This window comes from Bombus bifarius, unplaced genomic scaffold (genome assembly GCF_011952205.1).
Source record: "Bombus bifarius isolate JDL3187 unplaced genomic scaffold, Bbif_JDL3187 scf7180000007975, whole genome shotgun sequence".
Lineage (NCBI taxonomy): Eukaryota > Metazoa > Arthropoda > Insecta > Hymenoptera > Apidae > Bombus > Bombus bifarius.
In genome coordinates this window covers 224,222-250,398 of record NW_022884361.1, presented here as the reverse complement: position 1 = coordinate 250,398, position 26,177 = coordinate 224,222, and the positions used below count along the sequence as shown (strand labels likewise).

The following is a 26,177-nucleotide window of genomic DNA, read 5'->3' as shown; positions in this document are numbered from 1 at the left end:
TTTACAAGTTCTTATTTTAAGATCTTATACAATATTCTAGAAACTAATATAGATAAAGTCATTTTATTTTAATTTAAGTTATAACGATGTATGGCTAATTAAAGTATATAACATAACCTAAAATTTATAAAAATGTATAAGCGTAATCTCAAATGGTATATCGTTTGATTATAGTACGAGCTTCCACCCTAGTTTATAAATTGATTCGAGGTCGATGGTAAATTGCAATACATATACATACGAGTTATTGTCGCCATTGCAAGCTACAGTTTATTATTTACATGAACGTGTTACGATTAAGATGCGAATAGTTAATAATCGTAAAAATACACGGTTTTTAAGGAAGTTTAATCGAAATTCTGCTAAAAGCTCTAAGTGATTGATAGAGTCGTTGAAATGACGTAAGGTTAAAAATGCGTGAAGACAAACCCACTAAATTGTCACCTGCCCGTTGTCATTTCTGATAATCGGTATGGGATGTGCCAACTCACCTACTGTTAGATAGATACGAATATTCATATGGCAATATGCATGCCTCGAGAAACTGTTTATAACTTACGATGATATAGATTTTTATGATAACGTTATAAAAAAGAGAATTTGATACGCGATGGCGAGTTCAGCTATCGGAACTAATTCGGAAAATACTTCAAAATTTTTGGAATCGTTACAAACTGACTTGAAAGTTCTCGCCTCTGAGACGAAGAAGAAATATCCACAAATCAAGGAAGTATGTTATTATTATTGACTTTAATATTTAGTAATATATTACACGTTATTATGTAATATTAAATAGAGTTAGGTTAGTTTTTTAATTTAAAGTGCTTTATTTTTTCCCATGAAGATTAGTACAAAATTATTGGAAACAATGTTTGAATAGTGCATTTTATTACAGTCGTGCGAAGAAGGAATTGCAAAAATAAGGACAGCTTCGAATACTTCGGGTGCTCCAATTTATTATATCGTTAATCAAATCTTATATCCTTTGGTTCAAGGTTGTGAGAGTAAAGATGTAAAAATTATAAAGGTATGTAAGAAACAGATATATTCTTTAGTATTTTATTTTTTAAATATATAATATTTTATATTTAAACAATATAATAATTTTCTGTCATATTACTTATTTTAGTTTTGTTTAACTATGATGCAAAAATTAATTACACAACAAGCTATTGATCAAAAAGGTGCCCGTTATATCACAGATACGTTATGGATGTTAATGGAATCTGGAACGGAAGAAGTTAAAGTTTTACAAACTGTAACTCTTTTACTAACTAGCAACACTGTGGTTCATGGAGAAACACTTGCAAGAGTAATAATTTATATTACTTATAGAATAAAAAATTTATGTCATTAACATCTTGAGTAATTTGAAAAAAATAATGTTATTTTCAGAATTTAGTTCTGTGTTTTCGCTTACATTTTACGAAAGATTCTACAACAATTAACACAGCAGGAGCCACAGTAAGACAGTTAGTGTCATTAGTATTTGAGCGTGTAGTTGCAGAAGATGAACAAAGTCCTGATCAGGAAGATTCAGATGAAATAAATTTGGAGGAATTAAAAATTCCTACTAATCAGGCACCTAAAAGTTTAGGACCATGTGCTGCTGATGCATATTTAATGTTTCAAGTAAGTTTATTTATATTAGTTATTACATTGTTTAATAAAATTTAATTACTGAATAAAATTTTTTTAGGACTTAGTACAATTAGTAAATGCAGATCAACCTTACTGGTTAATTGGGATTACAGAAATGACACGTACCTTTGGACTAGAATTGCTAGAATCTGTTCTAACAAATTTTTCATCAGTATTTTTTAAGGTATTTAATCATAAGTGATGAGTTCACATATAAATTATAATTATTTAATTTTTCGTTTTTTTCAGCATCCAGAATTTAGCTTTCTACTGAAGGAGAGAGTGTGTGCCCTTGTAATTAAATTATTTTCCCCTAATATCAAATATCGCAATTCGGTACCAGCATCACTACAACAAGCTACACCTTTAGATAAACCTTATTTTCCTATTAGCATGCGGCTCCTTCGAGTTGTTTCTATTTTGATACAAAAATATCATTCTCTTTTGGTATATATTCTATAAACTTCAAAAACTTTTAAACTTAATAAAAATATTATAATACAGCCTTGAATTTTTCAGGTGACAGAATGTGAGATATTTTTGTCCCTAATTGTTAAATTTTTGGATCCTGATAAACCAACATGGCAAAGAGCCTTAGCTTTAGAAGTTTTACATAAAATGACAGTACAATCTGATCTTCTTACAAATTTCTGTGAATGTTATGACTTAAAACCTCATGCAACCAACATTTTTCAAGATATTGTCAATAGTTTAGGTGCCTATGTACATAGTCTTTTTGTTAATCCCCAAATGATGAACCAAACCAATATAAGTAAGTTTTAAAAAATTTACTATAATAGCAATAAAATATTAATAATGTCAATATCTTTTTAATATTAGCGACAAGTACAACGATTCCACAAAGTACGGCTTCTCCGTTATTTACGGGAATGCCTATAGGTCCTGGTGTTTCACCTCAACCTGGTTTTTATTCACGCGGCATTTGGTTGCCGGTAGTTGCGACATTTACAAGTGGTCAAGCTAAATCAACCTAGTAAATACTAGAACCTTTTTTGTTGTTTATAGCATAATTCTTTTGTAAAAAATTAATACAAGTGATTTAATTAACTTTTAGTCTGGACATGCTTGATAAGGTCGAACCGCCACAGATTCCTATCGGTTATGGAATAAGTGTAGCATATGCATGCTTATTAGATATTATACGATCCATAGCTCTCGCAATCAATGGTACTAATGAAGTTGTAACTGGAAATCAATTGTATAAACCTAATGAATTTGAACGGAAACTTCATACTCAGCTCATTAATTCTAGTTGGTGTGGCCTGCTAGCAGCATTAAGTCCTCTTATAGATGCAAGGTAAGAAAGATTAAGCTATTGATTATTTTACCCATATAGTATTAAAATTTATTTTTTGTGTATAAAAATCTTTTTTTTCTCTGGAATTTCTAGCACCGATGAATCTGCAACAGAAAATGTGTTAAAAGCTATTCAAACTTTTGCATCGCTGTGTGGACAATTAGAGTTGCAGACTCCGCGTGACGCTTTCATTACTGCAATATGTAAAGCATCATTGCCTCCTCATTACGCATTGACTGTGTTATACAATGCTCCTCAAGGTATACCGAGTGCAAGACAACAAGAATCCACTCAGTACAATGTGACTATTGGTGAACCAGATTATAGACAACAGGTTGTAGCTGTTGGTACTCCTCTACCCACTGCGTCTCTACCAGTTGGTGTGTAACAATGATTTGAAATTGCTGAATGAAACTGCTTATAGCTGAATAAAATGAAAAACTATTTGCGCCAATGTAGGTGCACATCAAGGTCCAGTTATGTTAACGGCAAAAAATTTACAATGTATGCGTGCATTATTATCACTTGCACATTGCCATGGAAGCATACTTGGTGGTGCATGGCATTTGGTACTTACAACACTACAACATCTTGTCTGGATACTTGGTTTGAAGCCTTCTACTGGAGGATCCTTAAAAGCAGGAAGAACCGCTGCCGATCCAAATGCAGTACTTACAAACGCAGTTATGGCAGATTTGCCTGTACTTAGCGCCATGCTTAGCAGGCTATTCGAAAGTAGTCAACATCTTGATGATGTAGCTTTACATCACTTGATAGACGCACTTTGCAAGTTGAGCCACGAAGCTATGGAATTAGCTTACTCTAATAGAGTGAGTGTGAATTTGATTTTCAATTAAAAGCGTCAGATTTACTTTAACATTTAAAGCTTTAACATTTAAGTCTTAAATATAAAGTGCAGTCACATTGCAACGTCTCTGTTAGGAACCCTCCCTGTTTGCTGTGGCTAAACTTTTAGAAACTGGTTTGGTAAACTTACCACGGGTAGAAGTTTTATGGAGACCATTAACAAATCACTTGCTGGAAGTTTGTCAACATCCGCATATTCGTATGCGAGAATGGGGGGTCGAAGCTATTACATATCTTGTAAAAATGGCACTTCAGCACAAATATCCACAACCTTTGCGCGATAATCAAGTATGTTAAACTTTTTGATTAAAAGAAAATAAATTGAATATGGAAAATGTAATTTATTTTTTTTTCATTACAGAAATTGCAGACTTTACTTTTAGGACCATTATCAGAATTATCATCAGTTCGCCATGGAGATGTAAGACAACGACAGCTAGAGTGCGTTTTACAAGTGTTACATGGAGCAGGAGAAACACTATATCATGGCTGGCCTTTGGTACTTGGTATTATTGGAGCAGTATCTGATCATCACGGGTAAATATCCTTATATAGTAATAAAAGCCCAATCTAATAAAAAAGTATCATTTATTTTAATTGTATATTAATGTATTTTACAGAGAAGCTTTAGTTCGTATAGCATTTCAATGTTTACAATTGGTAGTAACTGATTTCCTACCAGTAATGCCTTGGCGATGTCTTCCACTTTGTGTTGACACAGCCGCAAAATTCGGTTCTCAGACGCAAGAATTAAATATTTCATTAACTGCTGTCGGATTAATGGTAAGAATGAACGACCAAAAATGTTTTATACGTTCGTTTTATTCTTAATCTTAGTATTGTTATATGTTTTTCTTTTCTTTTTTTAACCCCTTGCCATACCATTTAACTCGGAAGAATCCGGGCCCAAACGTTGCGCCCGAATGGTCAGGAAAAGAGCCGAAGCGACGAAGACAGAGTGTCGGAACTTGAAACATGAGATCGTGCGACTGAGTACGTAGATAGCCGCGCCCGTGTTTAGAAAAAAGACACCTTTCGATACATTCATACTTGGCCTGAGATTAAGCTACGAGTGAGACTCGTGATATTCACGTTTGACATGAAATTAGACCACGGGCCTGACTCGTGGTATTCAGGTTTGGCTCAAAATTCTCAGCATAACTCAGACTCATAAAAGTATGGCAAGGTGTTAATTTGAGAAGGACCTGGTACCTAACATGTTACGCGAATTCGGAACTTTTGGTTGAAACTTTCGATTGCAGATTATGGAATTCCTTACAAGTACATCAGAGCAGGAACTCATAATTAAAAGATGAACATACATTAAGTTGTAGAAGAAATTAGGAGCATTTAAAATTGTTAAAATTGAAGTGCAAATGTCTTGAATGAAAAAAATTAAAATCAAGACAATCAGGCAAATCAAGTTTATTTTAGATGTATTATTACAATACTTTTTTATATCACATAAAAAATAGATTGATAGGTCAATTCAGTAGATTTTATAGGTCTTATAAAATATAGTCAGTTTAATGTATTTATATTTATATATTGTTTTTCCAGTGGAATATAAGCGATTATTTTTATCAAAACCAAGAGAAGCTTTGTGTATCTCTGAAAGGAGATTCATCGTCGGTGTTTCCAGACTTTCCTGGTACAACAAATATGCCACCTTTTGACAAACTTTGGATGTGTTTATATGCAAGATTAGGTAATATATTTTATTATAAAACTTTATATAGGAGATAGAACATTTCTGAAATATTACTATTGCATTTATATTTGTAAGGTGACTTATGTGTGGATCCTCGGCCCGCCGTGCGCAAATCAGCTAGTCAAACTCTGTTTTCTACAATATCTGCACATGGTAGTTTGTTACATCAGCCGACATGGCAAGCTGTACTTTGGCAGGTTCTTTTTCCATTGCTAGATAAAGTAAGAAGTTTATCTAACTCCGCCAGTAGTGAGAAGGTAGATACTAGTGGAAACATACTTATTCATCACAGCAGAAATACAGCACAGAAACAGTGGGCGGAAACGCAGGTAATATATATTTATTTAATACTTACATTAATATATTACTAATATATGTATTAATAAAATTAATCTGTTTAATTATTATTCTATAGGTATTGACTTTGAGTGGTGTTGGCAGAGTATTTAATACCAAGCGGCAGTTGTTGCAAATGTTGGGCGATTTTCCTAGAGCTTGGTCTCTTTTATTAGAATTTATAGAAAATTCTGCACTTAGTAAAAATAACGAGGTGTGTATGTATACAATATATGTAATTATAAAAAATTACTTTTTTAAATTTTGTATTTATAATTGTTAGGTATCATTGGCAGCTTTAAAATCATTTCAAGAGATTTTATATCTCCAAAAAGGAAGTGACAATAACGAAGTGATTCAGTCAAATGATTCCGAAGCATTATGGATCGTTGCATGGCGTGTGTGGTTGAATATTGGAATGGAAAGTACAACACCCCCTCAAGAAGGGGAAACGGAACCTTATGTACCATCACAAGCATTTTTAACAGCATTGGTTCATATATTTCCAGCTGTTTTCCAACACATCAGAAACAAGTATATTTATACTTAATAATTTTTTCATGTAATTAAATTTTTATTTTAAAAAAGAAAGTGTATATCCTTTTTTTTTATTTCTCAGATTCACTGGCCCAGATTTGCAAAAACTTTGCATTGTGTTAAAAAATGCAGTTGCAGTTCCAGTACATGGTGAATCAACGCCATATATTTTGCCTACAATGCCAGATGTAGTTCTCACTCATTTACAAGATGGTGTACTTCATTCAATGGAGCTTTTACAAAAAGTATGTAATTTATTTCATTATTAAAATCATTCTTTCTCTATTCAACATTAATTTAATTTTTCTTTTAATAGGAAGCATTAAATGGACCCGATAATTTGCGAACAATGATTGTTTTAATATTTCTTCAGCTTTTGAGTTTTTCAAAGCTGGCTTGTGAAGCTCCCACCTATGGTAAAATCCCAACGAAACACATCTCTCAAATTAGAGGCGTATCTGTGCGTATTTTTTAGTTTTTGTATTTAACCATGACATTATTTTTAATGAAATATTATTTAGCTCTTTTATTTATTTAGGCTGATTGGGTGACTATGAATTATGTTCCTTTTGGAGAGAAAGCTTTATCAATGGTTGTAACATTATATCAAAAGACAGCACCTGAAATGGCAGTTATAGATGGACAAGTTTTAAAGCATATTATAGAAGCGTTGCATGTACCTTTGTCAATGAAGTATGCTTGCCCGTCACCAACAACTTGGAAATTGGCTGTTACTAGTTTGCTTGCCGTTTTACATACTGGCTTACCTTTAGCCAGGAAATATCCAGAACAATTTCAAAATATGTGGCCGGAACTAGCGAATACATTAGATGATTTCCTATTTCCGAAAAGGTGGTTCGATATAGCATAGCAATAAACTTGTATTTTGTTGTTTTGTAACCATTGATTGTTAAAATTAACATTTTGGTGTTCTACTACAGTATATTAAATATAGAACGAGGTGTCGAAGAAATTCAAGCGGATGAAGCTGTAGATTGTCAAGTTATGGAACTTTTACGAGATGAGGTTTTACCACATTCTCAATACATACCTCATCAGTTTATTTTGCGAGTAGTTATGTTATTAAACAAAGGCTCCATACACTCAGCGACTACAACAAATATTGGTAAATCTCTTTTATGTTCATTGAAGGAAAAATTTTAAATATAAAATTATTTTTCATTGCTGTAAAATTACCTTTTATTATTGTAGAAAATAGCGGCGAAACTAAGTTAAGAGAGGAATTCGCAAAAACGTGTTTTGAAACATTACTTCAGTTTTCTCTATTGGATGGACTAAATAATGAATCAGATCATGACACAACCAAAAGTCCTGAAAACGATGAAGGAGGTGTTGCTGGACGGTTAGCAGTCACTGCGCTCCTTCATAGGTTTCAAGAAGTTTTACGACGATATATTGAAAATGAGAGGCGAAGTGGAAAATGTCCGCTACCTAGGTAATGGTTTTGTTCAAACAAAATTTTTTTACCTCTTCTTTCACTTGATTTCATTTTATTATATTAGTAAAATACATTGTACAATCCCATTGGAGATAAATGTAATATATACATATATTAATTTTTAAGTACTTATTATATAAACCTTTTCTAGGTACAGATTATCAGAAATTTCTTTTGTTTTGAAAGCTGTTGCAACACTTGTGGTTTCTCTGAAAAAAGCACCACCTAACAAAGGTAATCTTTATTAATTGATATATTTGATTTTAATTTTTATAACAACATACATAACTTCCTATGTTTTATTTATAAACAACGTTATGCAAAGAAAGACAATGGAATACAAATTTTATTTTTAGTTGAAAGATCAGTTTGGGAACAACTGATTGGACTATATCCTTGTCTAGTAGAATGTACAATAGCTACAGCGTCAGGTCAAGTATCAAGATCTTTACGGGAAGCTTTACTACAATATCATGATCTATTGAGACCACCGCTTCATAGTTCCACAACATCTAATGGTGTTTGACCATTGCATTCTTTGCTCTTAACTCAAGATAATAATGTTTGCTACGCAACCAAGTAGTAAACTTTCTATAACTGGTTACGTGTGCAATAAATTTTGTCATAAAATTTTTACTTCCGCGTACACGTTACAAGGTAAAGAATCTAAGGTGAAGTATCTTTGAAAATCTTTAATTTATGTATCTGCCGAAAAGTTTACCATACAAATCTTAGAAGTTCTTCATTACCATATAACAAAGGTAAAAAACATTCATGTTTATCTTTATCTATCATCTTTATCTTTATGATATAAATATTTTAATTGTGTAAATTGCAATAGGTTTTTATAGAATAATGTATTCAATTAGCATGTTAACACTTGAAGTGTTAGCAATAATCACTTAAATATTTATTTGACAATTTAAGAACTTCCATTCTTTCAAATATTTTGATTTCTACAAATATGATTATAAAATTTTTTCCTTTTTTATACAGTTTATTATCGTAAGATTTTAAAGTAACAGAGAACTGCTATATATAGCGTAATATTTATAAATGGCTGCATATAATTTTTGGTTTAGTTAGTAATATTGTCTATAATGAGCAAAAACAAAAGTAATATAACATGGTGTCTTATATTTGAGTGAAATAACACATAAAAACATGTAGACTTAGGAAGTCGAAGCAAGTATACAAAAGTTATGTTAAATATGTATTTGTTTAAGCGCAAATTGGTTGACTACAAATTATACACATATGCCATGCTGCTGTACATAGTTTATGTACGACTTGGCTTTTCTAATACATAATGTAAATATTGAATTAATTGCGATTAGAGCATATAGTACGATTTTATAAATAATATAAAATTACTATTCGCTATTCTTACAATGATACAATATTGATAAACTATGATATAATGATGTAAATAGCCATACAAAAATTCAATAAAAGTCTGAAATATTTATTGCTATTTTTGTATAGAAATTGTGCCTTCATATATTTTTAGGCTTTGTACTTTTTAATATTTTTTGTAATATAGCACAACAGTTTTTTATATTAAGTTCTTGAAAACATTTTTTAATAGAATCAAAACCAGTAAAGTCTATCTTTGAAAATATATTTTTTTATTATTTAATTAACATATACATAAATTATTTCTATTCTTTATATAATTATTCGTCATATTATTTCATTTTATCCAAAACATTTAATTTTGTGTAATACAAATGTATATTCATGGTGTATGTATATAGAACAGTATATAGGAAAGGATTATCTACATATAACAACATCTTGACGTTCTAAATTTGTTTTATGGCACATACTAAGGTTTGATATGAATTTTATCTACGTATAAATTATAAATATTTGGACAATTAATTAATTTTGGCTAAACAGTAAGTACTTGGTTCGATTTCTCTTAATGAACAAGCGCCTTAAAAAGAAGTGTCTTTAAAACATAGATGTCGCATTTGTAACCGGAAAACTTGTAGAATTAATCAAATTTCAATAAAAAATATAGTTGTAGGATATATTTTTACTATATTATCTTTCACATGACTTTGATTTAAAAAATGAATTGAAAAATTTGATTCATATTTGTGAGAAACAATATGTGTTAACGAAGTAGTGTTGAATTTGATTCATGATGTATTTTCGAGTGACGCCGCAGCCATGATTGTTTAGTTTCGGGGGATGAAAAGTGAATGCGAGCTACCGATTTGAATGAAACGCGTGTGACCACAACACATACTGACTTATTTCTGTATTTAATAAGTGTGTCTGTTAATTAAGAGATATGGTAAGCGGTATCATAAGTTGAAACATGAGTTAAGCATTTATTCACGCGGGATAGTTTTCGCGGGAATTTTCAGGCGTTACAATTGTTGGGTGCCGCCGCTTCCGCGGCACAACATTGCACTTTCAAACTTTCGATCGATTTATGTCCGATATACAGTACCATCGAATAAGATGAGCATCGTGCACGGTTTATCATGTAATATAAATTTCATTTCACATCTCGCCGATTATTCGGTTGTGCACACAAATCTACACTATTTCTGTGAAGATACTAGAAAATGTAACCAAGTATCACACTGCATATAAATCGATATATACTTCTAAGTGTGCATCTATGTGTATTTGTATGCGCGTGTTTGTGTGCGTGCGTGCGTAGTGTGACGCTTATACGAGTATATGTATACGTATATAGAACCACTACAAGAAACCGTGGATCAGGAACGCCCCTTTTTTACGATATGATCGAATTTCTTTCCCGCGCAATTTCTAAGACACGATCAAACATTAATAATTGATAGCTTTTTGATCTTTTGATCTTTTGATCTTTCTTTTGATCTTTTGATCTTTTGATCTTTTGACCTTTTGATCTTTTGATCTTTTGATCTTTTGATCTTCTGATCTTCTGATCTTCTGATCTCTCTTTGTTTGATGTATGAACTGATTTTTCTTTTTAGATTACGATTTAGATTTTATTATTTCTTTAGAAAAATTTTGTCCTTCATGAAATTTTATGTTTAGTTCAAACCACTGTTTTTCATATACCTCAGTCTAATCTAGGAGAGATAAATTATTTATGTAAAAAGTTAAGAAATATGTATCTCGGATGTTGTAAATGTATAATTTTGTTGAAAATACCCATTGAATTTAAATAGAATTTTTTATGTCAGTTGTTACAATGAAACTTGTATTTAAAATAGTTGTTAAGAAAATGTATTTTGATTAATTGCTTGAAAACAAAAAAGAAAAATTAAATATAATTAAAATATATAAAAATAAATTTTGTTTTATATTTAAATTTATTTGTTACAATAGGGTATTATTAGATCATTCTTTATAAAAAAATGTATCTACAAAAGAAATGGATATATATATATAGATATAATAATATTAATAAATAAATCTCTAATAATTTCTATAAGTATACATTATATTATGCGTATATATTTATTTACCTTCCTTCTGTTGATTAACAAGAAATTGATTCATGCTACTTATTGATTTTGATTAATATAACAGTTGTATAATTTTAATATTTTTAAATAGTACAATAATATTCTATGGTTACATGTTGTTTTAGGCCATTTAGATACTTCTCTGAAATGTGGTTACGAAGTGAGCATGTTAGTAGAAGACTACGTGGTCGTTTAAACGTAAGTTGTGTATCCAGAACTAAAACATCTCACCATCGGGTACAAGTTAGCAGCTTACGAAAACTTCCATCTGTAAATAATAATAATTATCGCATTAATACACCAAACAAATGTGGTAGACTGACACGATGGAAACATAGATGTACTCATTTCTTAAAAGAGGTATGCATTAGTATCTATTTTTCCTTTGACCCTAACTTCTCACATCTGTTGTATCTTTTTGTGTTGCTATCTAAAACATTGATATTCAATTATGATATTTCAAACTACATTATTATTATTAGCTTATGTAAATGATCTTTGCAGGTCATTTATTAAAACAAACTTCACTATTCCTTAAAAAGAAATACTTTCTAACTAATCAGCGGTTAATGAGTGACTGACTAACTCTCAAGGATGTTATACACTTAGATTTCTTAGAACTACAATCGAAGTCATTTGGTTAATGTAAAGACTTCACTTCAGTTTTGTTAAAAAGATTATTATCTTCGTAGGCTTGTAAAGAAAATGTTTTACGTTTCGTAAAATCTACACCTAATAGACGAGAGAGAGGGCCTCGTAGAAGAAAATGCATAAAACGATCAATGGTTACTTCAACTCCTTTACACCGATCTTCTACAAAAGATGCAGTTATTGTAAGTTATTTTGAACTAGTTTGTTTTTGAATAACTAATAATAAAAAATATAAATTTTTTAGCCAGAAAAATGTGCAACAGTATCAAAAGTTTCTGAAGAATCTAAGGAAAACTGGAATACAACTAGTTTATCTTTGTACTCATCTATATTAAACACAGACTCATGTTGTTCTTCCATAACCAGTGTAAATGACATCAAATCTTCCGTTCCGAGTGTATCACCACTATCAAATCTAATGCCTCCTGCATCTATAGGTTCAAATTCAAACCTTTCATATGTATTGGATGATGAAGAAAGCAAAAGTATTGGTATGCATACTTACAAATATAGCTTATAATAATTTATTTGGCTTTGTGTAACACATATGCAACTAATACATTCCTTTTGTTACAGATACTAGTTCGCTGTATTATTCCGCACATTGCACACAAACAAAAGCATCTGAAGAATGCTATAGATTAATGCATTCTACATCCATGTATGGAACTCGTTCTTATTCATCAGAAAAGTATTGTCCAAATGGAAAGTACACATTTAGCAATAATAATGCGAACAATAGTAATTCGTCAAAAACTCAATGTTCTGTTGACACCCATTTGTCAAAATATGAATCAAACTTTACTACTACAAAGTATGGTACTACAACCATGTATAGTCTAAGCCATCATCATTCGCCAGATACAAACGGGAATGTTACTGAAAAATATGATTCCGATGATATTGAGAACGATTACCATGACGTTGAATATATGGAAGTTGGAAGTGAGGAAATAGTAGAAAGTTGTGATATGGAAAATATGGTTACTCATGTTCAAGAAGATTGGGAACCATTTGATCCTTATGTCTTCATTAAACACTTACCACCTTTGACTCCAGCGATGAGAGCCAGGTGTCCTGCTCTTCCTCTTAAAACACGCAGTAGTCCAGAATTTAGTCTCGTATTAGATTTGGTACGAATATTTTGAATTATCATAAAAAAATGCATAATAAAAATTAATACAGTAACAAAATAATTCTTTAATAAAATCTAAAAATATTACAGAAAATGAACGAAGGGATATAAAAAGATTTTTTTTTTTATACAGGATGAAACATTAGTTCACTGTAGCTTGCAAGAACTTTCGGATGCAGCATTCCGCTTTCCAGTCGTCTTTCAAGATGTAACATACACGGTGTTCGTCAGAACAAGACCCTATTTTCGTGAATTTTTAGAACATGTCTCGTCATTGTATGAAGTGATCCTTTTTACTGCAAGTAAACGAGTTTATGCAAACAAATTAATGAATCTATTAGATCCAACACGAAAATTGATTAAGTATCGTCTGTTCAGAGAACACTGTGTTTGCGTAAATGGAAATTATATTAAGGATCTATCTATACTCGGTAGAGATTTATCTAAAACTGTTATTATCGATAATAGTCCACAAGCATTTGGATACCAAGTAAGAATATGGCTTTGTCATATTTAAAATATTGAAAAAAAGAACAGTTATATATTTTCTGATTTTAATAAAATATTTCTTTTACAGTTAGAAAATGGTATTCCTATAGAAAGTTGGTTTGCCGATCGTTCAGATAATGAATTAATGAAATTGTTACCTTTCTTAGAAAATTTAGTAAATTGGGTAAGTATTTAATAAAGTTTATGTTAGGTGATTTGCAACAAACATTGATAATAAAATAAACGTTAATTAACATTTTAGGGTGGAGATGTTAGACCACGTATTAGAGAACAATTTCGACTCTTCAGTTTTTTACCACCAGATTAATTCATTTCATAAACACAAGATTAACATTTCAAAAGCTGTTAGCCTATATAAGTACGTACATGTATAGTATATCTTACGGATATATTCAGCAGATAAATGTAAGATATCATACAAAGCGTGCAATAACACACGCCAAAAGAAAATTCTATAATTTGCAATAATGTTTTGTTAATAATATTCGATACGGCATCGTTGAAATTATTAAAAACCAAAATATAGTTATATCGATAAAAGTTGAGATAATTCTTGCGCTATGATTTTTATAAAATTTCAAAAAAAAGGTAATTTATTATTTAAATATAATAAATTTTGTACTTATTTGTAAGGAACTTAAATCAATCTTGTTAAAAAGATTAGTGTAAAAATACATTTGAAAAATTAACATCTTAACATAATATTGTTAAGAAATATCACAACATAGCAGTTACTAGAATCTATATTTATCAAATATTTGGGCAGGTACCAATCAATAAATAAATAATGAAACTCTCTCTTTACGAATCACATAAAGACAAATCAAGATTTGATACCAGTGACTGCCAGGGCTTATGTGTTATTGTGAGAAAATTTCATAAATAATATTCTAATCTAAATTATTAAAAAATGAGGTTATACACTTGTTATTAAATTGCTCTAGTAGATACATTATAGCAAATTATAGATATCTCTCAATTTAAATATTCTTCATATTCTTAGTTGTAGAGAAAATGAATAAAATGTAATTAAACAAAATATATATAAAATATGCATAATGTTAAATTGAGAGATGTCAAAATAATCAAATACTAGATATTAAAATTTTATTTAAGAAATTAAGATCGATCGCATTCGAGTTTTCTTTTTCTTCTTTTTTGGAAGTGATACTATTTACTTCATGAAGTTAATCATATTATTCATTGTATGCAAAAATATGCAAAGCATTCAATATATTTATCCAATTATAAAGTAAGTTAAGTAAAAATCTAATATCATCTATGAGATGAAATTATTGCAATAGTTAATTCAATTATTTGTTCCAAGAGATAGTAAGTTCATTGAATAGAAACAAAATATACTGATAGGATAAACATAAATGAATAAAATGCAAACTTCCATTTTCGAATAACTTCCGTTATCGCTAGTTTTTATTTCTGAGCATAGTCCACACATAGCAGAAGTCGTACCTATTAACAAAGTAAAAAAGAAAAAGAAAGAAAATAGGAATATTAAACTTATACTTTCAGAATAAAACTACTTTTTGCATTAATCAAAATTATAATTAACAACTTCAGACTTATTGTGTTTGATTAAATATTTTCGCACAAGTAATTCTGTTTTTAGTTACATAAAATGATATTCTATAAATTTTAAACATACGACAAATGATTATTATTGTCTACAGTTGTCATTTTGCAAATAATTATTGTTAAATTTATAATATTTTTTGCTATATAGCTATATATAAATACAATTAGTCTTCTGGAAAGATGTAATGTCTTCTATATTTAAGTTTAGTTATAAATAAATATGATCTCAATCTGATTATTTTTAATCAATATATTGAAAGTATGAATGTTTAAACTTTTCAGTTGAGCACTGCAAGTATAAATCAGTGTAGATTACAAGTTCTTTAAGTGCATACATATATACATATATTCATAATTTTTTAATTACGAGTACATGTGATGTGTATGTATCTGTATAAACGTGCGTGAGACAATTATATCGCTATATCCTGCTATATCTAATAGAATTAAAGAATTGCGTGTAATTCATAGCCAGAAATTTATATCAAAACGCCACAATTTAGTAAAACTGTAAACTTGTTACATCTTGTAGTGTTTACTATACTTCAAGATTGTATGCACACTTCACATCACGAATTTACAGATGTGTAATATCAATCTTTATTATAAAAGATGTAAAACTTCAATTGTCCTGTATTGGATAAATTTTTTTGCTTCTTCTATTAATTTTTTGAGTTCCTTTGAAGCATAAGATAATGATTAGATCATTATCTAACAAGCCTCAATCAAGATAATCATTATAATTTTCTACGAATCACATCGTGCAATATTGGAAATGACTTCACTAATTTAATTTTATCATTGTAAATCGCTGTATGTATTTTTCTTTTTCTACATAATATCTTTTTATAATTTCAATGAATAACAAATTGCAAACTGCTTATGTTTTCTTTAGAATAATCAAATTGTATTCTCATGCATATTATAATAGTAGCTCTTACATAGTATTTGTTATTGAAAGATACTATTAAGAAATAAAAATAATAACAGTAGGGAGGAAAATACATGCTTGTTATGTATGGAGAAAGTCTTTATATTATTTATTCTTTTATTTATCACTAAAAAATGAATATATTCAGATATAAATTGTTGCAATAAGGAGATAAACAGTGTTTATTTAACGATATTCCTATATGTGAAAGCATTGAACTGTAAACAATATTTTGAAAGAAATCAAAAAATTTACATTCTCTCTATTAAGTATACAAATTTTAATAAAAAATTTGAAGGTGAATATAATTAGTATTTGCTGTAACTAAACGCTGGAGACAAGAAATATGTAACAGACATATTTTAATATTTATACGAGATAACTCATAATTGCGTAATTAGTATTAAATATTCATCTTCCAATTCAATTAAGAATATGAAAAAAAAAAATAATTCGAACATTATTCCAATAACTTAGATTTAATTTAGCTCTTATTATACATAATTATATTATTTTACATATGATATCTAAGAATGTTTTACAATTTCACACAGAAAAGTATGCTATAATGAACTGACTAGACAAGTAGAGTTTTATTATAACGTGTAAAAGATATCTATGTAATACAGATGTACATTGAAAACAATGCACATTAGTAATGACATAAATACTTTTTACACATAAGTATAAATTAGTTCATGTAGCTAATATAAACTTTCAATTAAAATAAAATTAAAACAAAATGTGAATAAGTTATTTAAAATGCACACAAAATAACAAATATTATTAGTTAAATATATGCAATTTTTATGATAAAAAGATACTTATTGTCAATTAACACATATATAGTTATACTTAATATCAGAATGGTTGTTATTGTACATAATTCTCTTCAATGATTTAAGTTAAAAATAAATGCTGACAAAAATACATTGAAAACAATTGTCATTGGAGAAATAAACAATGATTTAACATTATCGTTTCTAACAATATCTGACAAATATTTTTGTAAAACGCCTAATTTACGGATACCTTTTATCGGTTATGCATTCCTGTTGTTTTCCAAGAACATATATTTAGAAATCTCCAAAGTCGTATTACTTAATTCTCGCCTCCAACATTTTGTTACTTTATTTCACCCGTATCTCTTGAGGAGAAAAAATGCTGAAAAATGTCACGTGTAATATTATATATTTAGAATAATACATTCAACGATACTTCATGTTCAACGCTAATATAATTTTCATATTTAATAGCTACAACAACTATCAATACTTTTCTTTATTTTCTATAAAGTTTACTATTTCTTACTAGTTCTCGGACTCGGGCTTCAGATACATTGAACGTTTGTTTATTTACTGTAACTTGTATCATATTTATGATATACAATATATGTGCCTCATGCGTTACATAACATAATACCTTAATAAAATTATTTAAAACCACAGTTTGTATATCATTTTGAATAGTATAAGGAATTTATCTTTCTTTAGACAGTTGTTTATAAGATACTACATAATTTTGGCTTTACTTTTTTACTTTGATCTTTATCAAGAGTGCGTGCATAGCACAGGAACTTCATATCAGTACTATCAGAGTACATAATTTCGACGTATCTAGAGCCCGAGGGAAATTCCTCCTAATCTTCTGAACGCTGGAAATACCTAGTTTCAATGCGTTTGCAGAGATGCACTAGCAGTGGATAGCTCTGGACAATATTTGCTAGTTTGTTACCAGGTAGCGGTGTTGTGACTATCGTAAAAATATGTCCAAAAACTAGGGCATCCAATTCATTAGGTGTCCTAAATATAATTAAATAAAAATATTGTCAAATATAAATTTCATGTATTTAAACTATGGCAACAAATGCACTGTTACAAGGATTCAGGGATTTAAAAGGAGAATTTCGAAAGAATCTTCTGAAAGTGGTGGTAACGCTTCAATTGATTCAGAATAATTCCATAGAGTTTCTTTGGAAGAAGATGCACAGATTTCAAAATCATAAACAGGAGGTTCAAGCAAACAATTATTCAGGTAATTTCGTCCAATTCTTGATGCATGTTCAAGAAGTTTAGGAAAATCTTGTATAGCTGCAGCAATCTCTCGAACAGTAGGTGGGAGAGAAGGAGTGATTGAAGACAAGGAATATATGTGACCATATACAAGAGCATCTACTTCAGTAGGTCTTTTCAAAAATCAAAACATCAGTGATATTAAACAAAAAACACAGTACACTTTTGTCAATGAAAAAATTTCAAATGGATATAAGATATTTGTTATGTTTAATTTTAATTAACAAAAAGAAATAAAGCATTTATAGCAATCTAAATTAATAACTTATACTTACTTCTCTCCAGAAAAATAATCACTACCCTCCAATCTTTCAGACAATGCTGTACAGCAATTTTGAACCTCCTTACATACTTCTTCTATAGTTTTACTATACCAGCCAAGTACATTGAGTTTCTTTATCACTTCCTTTCTTTTTTGCCAATTTAAAAAGTGATTTAATGGCCATGGATATACACTACCATGCCTTACTTTAGTTACTTCATTCAAAGTTGGTTCATCAACCCAACAGATATATAGCTCAGCATTTACAAAAACATTATTCACTAATGACATATAAGCCCTCATGTCTGCTTTGCAAGTTGCAGATAAATGGTCTGACAAACTTCTGCCTTTATTCCCTATGAATGATACGATATTGTCAAATTCAGATATTAAAAATGCCCCACATTTAATAAATGGTACACGGCCAGATGGGGACATATATTCTGCATTGCTTCTTGGTTCTATTTGAAAATCAAGGCCACACATTTTAAGGAAAGCTTGTACAGCTAAACAATTTGCATTGTCAGGTAATAATATTTGTTCAACTTCATATGGTTGATACAAAGTAATTGGCTGTGGCCATGGCTCTTGTGCTAAAGAAAAGAGTATTAATTAGGGTTTCTAAACAATAATACTAAGGTTTTGCATAATTATGAGAAAAACATTAGATAAAAGAAAAATGGTGAAACTAAAAAAAGCTTTACAAAAGAAATATAGTATCTTTTATGTGAAAGTTTAGCCATTATTTAAGGATGCATAAAAAAAAGTGAATAAATAACGTAAATTTGAGAGATAAGGTTAAGTTTCATGGCAGTCAGAACTTAAACGCAAAGTATGTATTGAAATAAAGTTTTAATAGTTACCTTCCAATTCTAGAGTGATAGAATCTGCTAACAGGGGACAAGGCATTTTATCTGGTAAGTGTAATACTAATAACAACGTGGAATTTAATTACTTTGCTCTACTCTGAGCTACATCAAATGACAGAACAAGGAAAATCGGTTATAAGGGAATATCGATTCTTTTTTATAATAAAAATTAATGCAGTGAAATTGTTATAATATAATATTGTATTCTTCTTAAAGCAATTACATTATAATTAAATAGCCATTAAATAAAGTATATGTATTAAATATTTATGTAATTACATTATATGTTTACTTTAATGTTTATTAATTTTTAATTTGAGATATTAAATATTTAATTAATTGTTATACATTATATGTTTATTAACATTCTTATATAACGGCAAAAACAAGTAATTGTAAATCTATAATAATAATTATAATTACATATATACAAATAAGATTGACTAATTTGTAACATAGTTCAAAACAAAAATGTATATAGTATTAAATATATATAGATTAATGATACTTAATTAATTGAAATACTACTACTACTTGGATGAAAATGTATACATATATTTAAAATAAAATATTCCTCATTTTCTTAAATGAGAACTAAACAATTTATAGTAGAGATAATTTTATACAAGTATATATAGTAAATTAAATATATTATAAAAAATTCATTAATAACACGATGGAAGGAGAATACTAGAATTGTACTTTTTTAGCTGTGTCAAATTAATTACCATAATTTCTTGACAAAGAATTGATTTGAAATTTGAACACTGCAAATACCCCGCGTCGGAAGCGATTCGTGATTGCGCGAAAGTTAATGCGCGATAAACAGCAGTTTCTTTCCCTTTTAAACACAGCAAGATGTCGAAGAGAGGTAAGTTGTTTCTCCAAATCCAACGAAAATGCAACGAAATCCATTAAAGTGTTAGCCATCAATTCAAAAAGAAATGGACAAATGTCAAACGAATGCTTGTAATATACAGTTGGAAAAATAATTTTTCACTAATAGCAACAGAACCTGGATAAATCGATGATTGCATTGGAGAAAAATACCCCGTTAGACATGCACATTAATAGGAATCACTAATGTGGAATTATTATTTTTCAAGGACGTGGTGGTTCTGCCGGAGCAAAATTTAGAATATCACTGGGCTTACCAGTTGGGGCAGTCATAAATTGCGCCGATAATACTGGTAAGTATTTAGAAAATGTTATAACAATAAAGCTTAACCTAAAAAAACTGGCTATTTTATGAACAAAAACAACACGTGGTTGACGGTTGTTACTGACATTTCTTGATTATTTCTCATAGATTTAATTTTACCTCGAATATTATAAACAGTTATTTAGTAGTACTAAAGCTCTTTAGTATAATAGTTTTGTAAATAAATTTCTGAAATTTTACTTAAACTGAACATTATCACATATCATTATATGAATAAATATTAGTAACTAAATTGCTTATTCAAGCAAAAAAGTGTTATTAAAACTATGTAGTTATTATTTAATACCATTAACAGAAGTGTGTTAAACTGAAATGATCATAAATGGAGAAGGCCAACGAATCTATGAAATATGTATTATCCATTTATGCAATTTCAACCAATATATCGTTCACCCTTGCTATTTGATTAAATTCAAGTTTTTCCATAAAAGCTTCTGAATTTTATTAGATTGAATTTGTAATATAAACGTTTTTTTTATAGGTGCCAAAAATTTGTATGTCATCGCAGTTCAAGGTATTAAAGGCAGGCTAAATCGTTTGCCAGCTGCAGGATCAGGCGATATGATAGTTGCTACTGTCAAAAAGGGAAAACCTGAACTTAGGAAAAAGGGTAATTGGAACCATTTTGTAATTCAGTATTCATCTCAAAGCATGTATACACTAGTATCTCTATTATTTTTATTATTCATTTAATGTTAAAGTAGTAACTTTTTTCTATAGAAAGAACTTCTCAAAATTAATTATATAGAATTCTTGTTTTTTATTATTTAATTATTAATTAATTTATACAATTATCAAGAGATACAAACATGGTCATTCTATACTTCTTTTGCGATGATTAAGAGAAAGTATATAATTTGTATGATTAAATAGAGACAAGTAACATTATTGATAACGTTTTTAAACTGCTTTTTTGTAGTTATGCCTGCAGTCATAATACGGCAACGAAAACCGTTTAGAAGGAAGGATGGTGTTTTCATATATTTTGAAGACAATGCAGGAGTCATTGTCAATAATAAGGGAGAAATGAAAGGGTCAGCTATTACAGGACCCGTTGCAAAAGAATGTGCAGATTTGTGGCCGAGAATAGCATCCAACGCCAGCAGTATCGCGTAAACATTCTGTAGAAACTATTGCCCTTTAATAAAATAAATTTGAGTATTTTCTTGTCATATTGTGTTGTATTGTATACAACCGTGTTATACCCCGTTAACGGAGCGCTCGCACTGTACATTTGCCTTGGTAGAACTGGTAACAATTTCTGATTCAATTACAGAACCATTTCTATTTATAGAATTTGCTAAAAATGTAAGAATATTGTTAATAAATAATACATGCATATATATTACGTTATATAAATAACATCATTACCTCGAATTTGCTGAAAGTTACTTGTTTTCTCTTTTTGAAATTTTACGGAAATTTTCGAACCAAGAAAGAAAGGTATTAAAATCATAGCTGCTGGGCTTCTACGTATATCAGCAAATCTTCTAATAGATTGTTTGAATTTTTCATTAGGAGCAATTTTGCACTTTCTAGCAACATGTATTAAATTAACGTGAGAAATACAAGATTTATAAATGCAACATTATAGTATTTAAAGAAATAATGCTACTATTAAATAATTTATAATTTTAAAAGATACACAGATTAACTTATCTGAGCATTATTCAATTCTTTTATAACCCGATTATTTTCTCTTAATACATCACAAACTACAATAAATTCTGCTTCCCTATAACCACCAAAAAATTTTTCTCTAATTACTTGGGTTGCAGCCATGGCAGACCTTCCTTTTGGTACCTGTAATAATCATAAGAAATATTTTATATCTTCAAATATATTTAACTATAGTATTATGTAATACATTTCAGTAATATAAAATTATAAGATTTAATACTAACATGGCAATTTTCTATATCCCAAAATACACTAATGGGTGGAAGATACATTGGTAAAGATGAAAAATTAACTGGTCTATCATGATGTGAGAAACAATGATATTTATAGTGACTTAGTAATGGAGAAACAGATGCTGCATTTTCAACTGTAACGCTATTATTCCTACTATTTAGGTCACACAATGATTGAGATATGCTCGTTTCTATTAGCCTTTCATTTAGACCTTCTGTCTTATTTTGGTCATTTGTACAAAGTGCATAGTAATCTGCATTATCTTGGTCTGCCATGTGGTTCAAAGAATGTCATGTAACATTCCAATACAAAATCTACGATCAAAATAATGCGTATAATAAATATATATTCAATGGGAATAAATAGAAGCAATATTTTATTAATATATAATTACGTGCGATAGGGAAATAAAGCCTAGTAATGACAAGAGAATGAAGAGAAAATGAATATTAACAAAATTTATAAATATCACTACTATATTTTGTGTTGTTAATAATGTATTAGAATTATTATTATGAACATCGTCAAATAATATTAAAAAATTGCACAGATAATATTCAATACATGATATAATATACAAAAAATCGTACGTTATATAAAACATTAATACATCACATAGTTTAAAAAATTGTTGTCAGCTTGTACAGGCATACAGGACGTGACCAAACGTAAGATAAACGAAATTTCTTAAAAAGTACCAGAAAAACTACAAAACAATCGGTAAATTAAAATCACAAACGATACATACATTGTATCGACCCCTCCATAAAATTAGTACCACAAACAGGAAGCAAACATCGATCAAAGTAACATGCAACTATCCAATTCGCTACCTGTTCCGCATCTTAAGCAGTGCACAATGCATTTTGCAAGCTCAGATAATAGCTTTATGTTTCTAAGTCATTAATTGAATTTGTCCGATATAACATATGGTTGATACAAAGTAATTGGCTGTGGCCATGGCTCTTGTGCTAAAGAAAAGAGTATTAATTAGGGTTTCTAAACAATAATACTAAGGTTCTGCATAATTAGGAGAAAAACATGAGATAAAAGAAAAATGGTGAAACTAAAAAAAGCTTTACAAAAGAAATATAGTATCTTTTATGTGAAAGTTTAGCCATTATTTAAGGACGCATAAAAAAAAGTGAATAAATAACGTAAATTTGAGAGATAAGGTTAAGTTTCATGGCAGTCAGAACTTAAACGCAAAGTATGTATTGAAATAAAGTTTTAATAGTTACCTTCCAATTCTAGAGTGATAGAATCTGCTAACAGGGGACAAGGCATTTTATCTGGTAAGTGTAATACTAATAACAACGTGGAATTTAATTACTTTGCTCTACTCTGAGCTACATCAAATGACAGAACAAGGAAAATCGGTTATAAGGGAATATCGATTCTTTTTTATAATAAAAATTAATGCAGTGAAATTGTTATAATATAATATTGTATTCTTCTTAAAGCAATTACATTATAATTAAATAGCCATTAAATAAAGTATATGTATTAAATATTTATGTAATTACATTATATGTTTACTTTAATGTTTATTAATTTTTAATTTGAGATATTAAATATTTAATTAATTGTTATACATTATATGTTTATTAACATTCTTATATAACGGCAAAAACAAGTAATTGTAAATCTATAATAATAATTATAATTACATATATACAAATAAGATTGACTAATTTGTAACATAGTTCAAAACAAAAATGTATATAGTATTAAATATATATAGATTAATGATACTTAATTAATTGAAATACTACTACTACTTGGATGAAAATGTATACATATATTTAAAATAAAATATTCCTCATTTTCTTAAATGAGAACTAAACAATTTATAGTAGAGATAATTTTATACAAGTATATATAGTAAATTAAATATATTATAAAAAATTCATTAATAACACGATGGAAGGAGAATACTAGAATTGTACTTTTTTAGCTGTGTCAAATTAATTACCATAATTTCTTGACAAAGAATTGATTTGAAATTTGAACACTGCAAATACCCCGCGTCGGAAGCGATTCGTGATTGCGCGAAAGTTAATGCGCGATAAACAGCAGTTTCTTTCCCTTTTAAACACAGCAAGATGTCGAAGAGAGGTAAGTTGTTTCTCCAAATCCAACGAAAATGCAACGAAATCCATTAAAGTGTTAGCCATCAATTCAAAAAGAAATGGACAAATGTCAAACGAATGCTTGTAATATACAGTTGGAAAAATAATTTTTCACTAATAGCAACAGAACCTGGATAAATCGATGATTGCATTGGAGAAAAATACCCCGTTAGACATGCACATTAATAGGAATCACTAATGTGGAATTATTATTTTTCAAGGACGTGGTGGTTCTGCCGGAGCAAAATTTAGAATATCACTGGGCTTACCAGTTGGGGCAGTCATAAATTGCGCCGATAATACTGGTAAGTATTTAGAAAATGTTATAACAATAAAGCTTAACCTAAAAAAACTGGCTATTTTATGAACAAAAACAACACGTGGTTGACGGTTGTTACTGACATTTCTTGATTATTTCTCATAGATTTAATTTTACCTCGAATATTATAAACAGTTATTTAGTAGTACTAAAGCTCTTTAGTATAATAGTTTTGTAAATAAATTTCTGAAATTTTACTTAAACTGAACATTATCACATATCATTATATGAATAAATATTAGTAACTAAATTGCTTATTCAAGCAAAAAAGTGTTATTAAAACTATGTAGTTATTATTTAATACCATTAACAGAAGTGTGTTAAACTGAAATGATCATAAATGGAGAAGGCCAACGAATCTATGAAATATGTATTATCCATTTATGCAATTTCAACCAATATATCGTTCACCCTTGCTATTTGATTAAATTCAAGTTTTTCCATAAAAGCTTCTGAATTTTATTAGATTGAATTTGTAATATAAACGTTTTTTTTATAGGTGCCAAAAATTTGTATGTCATCGCAGTTCAAGGTATTAAAGGCAGGCTAAATCGTTTGCCAGCTGCAGGATCAGGCGATATGATAGTTGCTACTGTCAAAAAGGGAAAACCTGAACTTAGGAAAAAGGGTAATTGGAACCATTTTGTAATTCAGTATTCATCTCAAAGCATGTATACACTAGTATCTCTATTATTTTTATTATTCATTTAATGTTAAAGTAGTAACTTTTTTCTATAGAAAGAACTTCTCAAAATTAATTATATAGAATTCTTGTTTTTTATTATTTAATTATTAATTAATTTATACAATTATCAAGAGATACAAACATGGTCATTCTATACTTCTTTTGCGATGATTAAGAGAAAGTATATAATTTGTATGATTAAATAGAGACAAGTAACATTATTGATAACGTTTTTAAACTGCTTTTTTGTAGTTATGCCTGCAGTCATAATACGGCAACGAAAACCGTTTAGAAGGAAGGATGGTGTTTTCATATATTTTGAAGACAATGCAGGAGTCATTGTCAATAATAAGGGAGAAATGAAAGGGTCAGCTATTACAGGACCCGTTGCAAAAGAATGTGCAGATTTGTGGCCGAGAATAGCATCCAACGCCAGCAGTATCGCGTAAACATTCTGTAGAAACTATTGCCCTTTAATAAAATAAATTTGAGTATTTTCTTGTCATATTGTGTTGTATTGTATACAACCGTGTTATA

At 29.3% G+C, this 26,177-nt stretch overlaps 6 protein-coding genes across 11 annotated transcripts; 4 read left to right on the top strand and 2 right to left on the bottom strand.

Annotated features, from left to right (window-relative positions):
• Window positions 1–610: 610 nt before the first annotated feature.
• Window positions 611–9,337, top strand: LOC117217303 (protein MON2 homolog). Of its 2 annotated transcripts, none has more exons than XM_033464812.1 (25): window positions 611–730; window positions 896–1,027; window positions 1,130–1,312; window positions 1,396–1,632; window positions 1,700–1,825; window positions 1,891–2,088; window positions 2,161–2,413; window positions 2,482–2,635; window positions 2,717–2,959; window positions 3,053–3,339; window positions 3,419–3,789; window positions 3,902–4,114; window positions 4,188–4,363; window positions 4,447–4,609; window positions 5,387–5,534; window positions 5,613–5,866; window positions 5,953–6,087; window positions 6,157–6,407; window positions 6,493–6,655; window positions 6,727–6,870; window positions 6,949–7,262; window positions 7,352–7,536; window positions 7,623–7,866; window positions 8,027–8,103; window positions 8,226–9,337. In XM_033464812.1, exons 1-25 carry the CDS (start codon window positions 611–613, stop codon window positions 8,393–8,395), a joined length of 4,941 nt encoding a protein of 1,646 aa, XP_033320703.1. In that variant the 3' UTR covers window positions 8,396–9,337. The 2 variants fall into 2 exon arrangements, with proteins under 2 accessions (XP_033320703.1, XP_033320702.1); XM_033464811.1 differs by having other exon boundaries at window positions 8,021–8,103; window positions 8,226–8,395.
• A 220-nt stretch (window positions 9,338–9,557) lies between these two features.
• On the top strand, window positions 9,558–14,541 carry LOC117217306 (CTD small phosphatase-like protein 2). Of its 3 annotated transcripts, none has more exons than XM_033464815.1 (8): window positions 9,558–10,174; window positions 11,471–11,705; window positions 12,038–12,178; window positions 12,241–12,487; window positions 12,573–13,129; window positions 13,265–13,621; window positions 13,709–13,804; window positions 13,883–14,541. In XM_033464815.1, exons 2-8 carry the CDS (start codon window positions 11,493–11,495, stop codon window positions 13,946–13,948), a joined length of 1,677 nt encoding a protein of 558 aa, XP_033320706.1. In that variant the 5' UTR covers window positions 9,558–10,174; window positions 11,471–11,492; the 3' UTR covers window positions 13,949–14,541. The 3 variants fall into 3 exon arrangements, with proteins under 3 accessions (XP_033320706.1, XP_033320705.1, XP_033320707.1); XM_033464814.1 differs by lacking the exon at window positions 9,558–10,174 and adding an exon at window positions 10,181–10,453; XM_033464816.1 differs by lacking the exon at window positions 9,558–10,174 and having other exon boundaries at window positions 11,565–11,705; window positions 11,850–12,178.
• Window positions 14,542–16,632: 2,091 nt separating this feature from the next.
• LOC117217309 (metaxin-2-like) lies at window positions 16,633–19,532 on the bottom strand. The gene is made up of 4 exons (XM_033464820.1): window positions 19,363–19,532; window positions 18,513–19,092; window positions 17,830–17,967; window positions 16,633–17,329 (listed from the first exon to the last, which is right to left on the bottom strand). Exons 1-4 carry the CDS (start codon window positions 19,406–19,408, stop codon window positions 17,296–17,298), a joined length of 798 nt encoding a protein of 265 aa, XP_033320711.1. The 5' UTR covers window positions 19,409–19,532; the 3' UTR covers window positions 16,633–17,295.
• A 598-nt stretch (window positions 19,533–20,130) lies between these two features.
• Window positions 20,131–21,764, top strand: LOC117217315 (60S ribosomal protein L23). Its single transcript, XM_033464830.1, has 4 exons — window positions 20,131–20,239; window positions 20,475–20,558; window positions 21,072–21,200; window positions 21,510–21,764. Exons 1-4 carry the CDS (start codon window positions 20,227–20,229, stop codon window positions 21,704–21,706), a joined length of 423 nt encoding a protein of 140 aa, XP_033320721.1. The 5' UTR covers window positions 20,131–20,226; the 3' UTR covers window positions 21,707–21,764.
• A 34-nt stretch (window positions 21,765–21,798) lies between these two features.
• LOC117217311 lies at window positions 21,799–23,926 on the bottom strand. Of its 3 annotated transcripts, XM_033464824.1 has the most exons (5): window positions 23,746–23,913; window positions 23,338–23,475; window positions 22,495–22,818; window positions 21,962–22,393; window positions 21,799–21,890 (listed from the first exon to the last, which is right to left on the bottom strand). In XM_033464824.1, exons 3-4 carry the CDS (start codon window positions 22,777–22,779, stop codon window positions 22,241–22,243), a joined length of 438 nt encoding a protein of 145 aa, XP_033320715.1. In that variant the 5' UTR covers window positions 22,780–22,818; window positions 23,338–23,475; window positions 23,746–23,913; the 3' UTR covers window positions 21,799–21,890; window positions 21,962–22,240. The 3 variants fall into 3 exon arrangements, with proteins under 3 accessions (XP_033320715.1, XP_033320716.1, XP_033320717.1); XM_033464825.1 differs by lacking the exon at window positions 23,338–23,475 and having other exon boundaries at window positions 23,746–23,926; XM_033464826.1 differs by lacking the exons at window positions 23,338–23,475; window positions 23,746–23,913 and adding an exon at window positions 23,253–23,335.
• Window positions 23,927–24,513: 587 nt separating this feature from the next.
• LOC117217314 (60S ribosomal protein L23) lies at window positions 24,514–26,147 on the top strand. The gene is made up of 4 exons (XM_033464828.1): window positions 24,514–24,622; window positions 24,858–24,941; window positions 25,455–25,583; window positions 25,893–26,147. Exons 1-4 carry the CDS (start codon window positions 24,610–24,612, stop codon window positions 26,087–26,089), a joined length of 423 nt encoding a protein of 140 aa, XP_033320719.1. The 5' UTR covers window positions 24,514–24,609; the 3' UTR covers window positions 26,090–26,147.
• Window positions 26,148–26,177: the final 30 nt, after the last annotated feature.

Excerpts from the sequence above, each read along its gene's own strand:
- LOC117217303 (XM_033464811.1), top strand. The coding sequence starts at position 611 with ATGGCGAGTTCAGCTATCGGAACTAATTCGGAAAATACTTCAAAATTT. Across the intron at positions 2,089-2,160 it reads AAAAATATCATTCTCTTTTG|GTGACAGAATGTGAGATATT; the intron begins GTATATATTCTA and ends TGAATTTTTCAG. Across the intron at positions 7,537-7,622 it reads AGCGACTACAACAAATATTG|AAAATAGCGGCGAAACTAAG; the intron begins GTAAATCTCTTT and ends TTATTATTGTAG.
- LOC117217306 (XM_033464814.1), top strand. Across the intron at positions 13,130-13,264 it reads TTAGTCTCGTATTAGATTTG|GATGAAACATTAGTTCACTG; the intron begins GTACGAATATTT and ends TTTTTTATACAG. Across the intron at positions 13,622-13,708 it reads CACAAGCATTTGGATACCAA|TTAGAAAATGGTATTCCTAT; the intron begins GTAAGAATATGG and ends TTTCTTTTACAG.
- LOC117217309 (XM_033464820.1), bottom strand. The coding sequence starts at position 19,408 with ATGCCTTGTCCCCTGTTAGCAGATTCTATCACTCTAGAATTGGAAG. Across the intron at positions 19,093-19,362 it reads TATCACTCTAGAATTGGAAG|CACAAGAGCCATGGCCACAG; the intron begins GTAACTATTAAA and ends TCTTTTCTTTAG. Across the intron at positions 17,330-17,829 it reads TGCAAACGCATTGAAACTAG|CATTTTTTCTCCTCAAGAGA; the intron begins GTATTTCCAGCG and ends GACATTTTTCAG.
- LOC117217315 (XM_033464830.1), top strand. Across the intron at positions 20,559-21,071 it reads AAATTGCGCCGATAATACTG|GTGCCAAAAATTTGTATGTC; the intron begins GTAAGTATTTAG and ends TTTTTTTTATAG. Across the intron at positions 21,201-21,509 it reads ACCTGAACTTAGGAAAAAGG|TTATGCCTGCAGTCATAATA; the intron begins GTAATTGGAACC and ends GCTTTTTTGTAG.
- LOC117217311 (XM_033464825.1), bottom strand. The coding sequence starts at position 22,779 with ATGGCAGACCAAGATAATGCAGATTACTATGCACTTTGTACAAATGAC. Across the intron at positions 22,394-22,494 it reads GGGATATAGAAAATTGCCAT|GTACCAAAAGGAAGGTCTGC; the intron begins GTTAGTATTAAA and ends TGATTATTACAG.
- LOC117217314 (XM_033464828.1), top strand. Across the intron at positions 24,942-25,454 it reads AAATTGCGCCGATAATACTG|GTGCCAAAAATTTGTATGTC; the intron begins GTAAGTATTTAG and ends TTTTTTTTATAG. Across the intron at positions 25,584-25,892 it reads ACCTGAACTTAGGAAAAAGG|TTATGCCTGCAGTCATAATA; the intron begins GTAATTGGAACC and ends GCTTTTTTGTAG.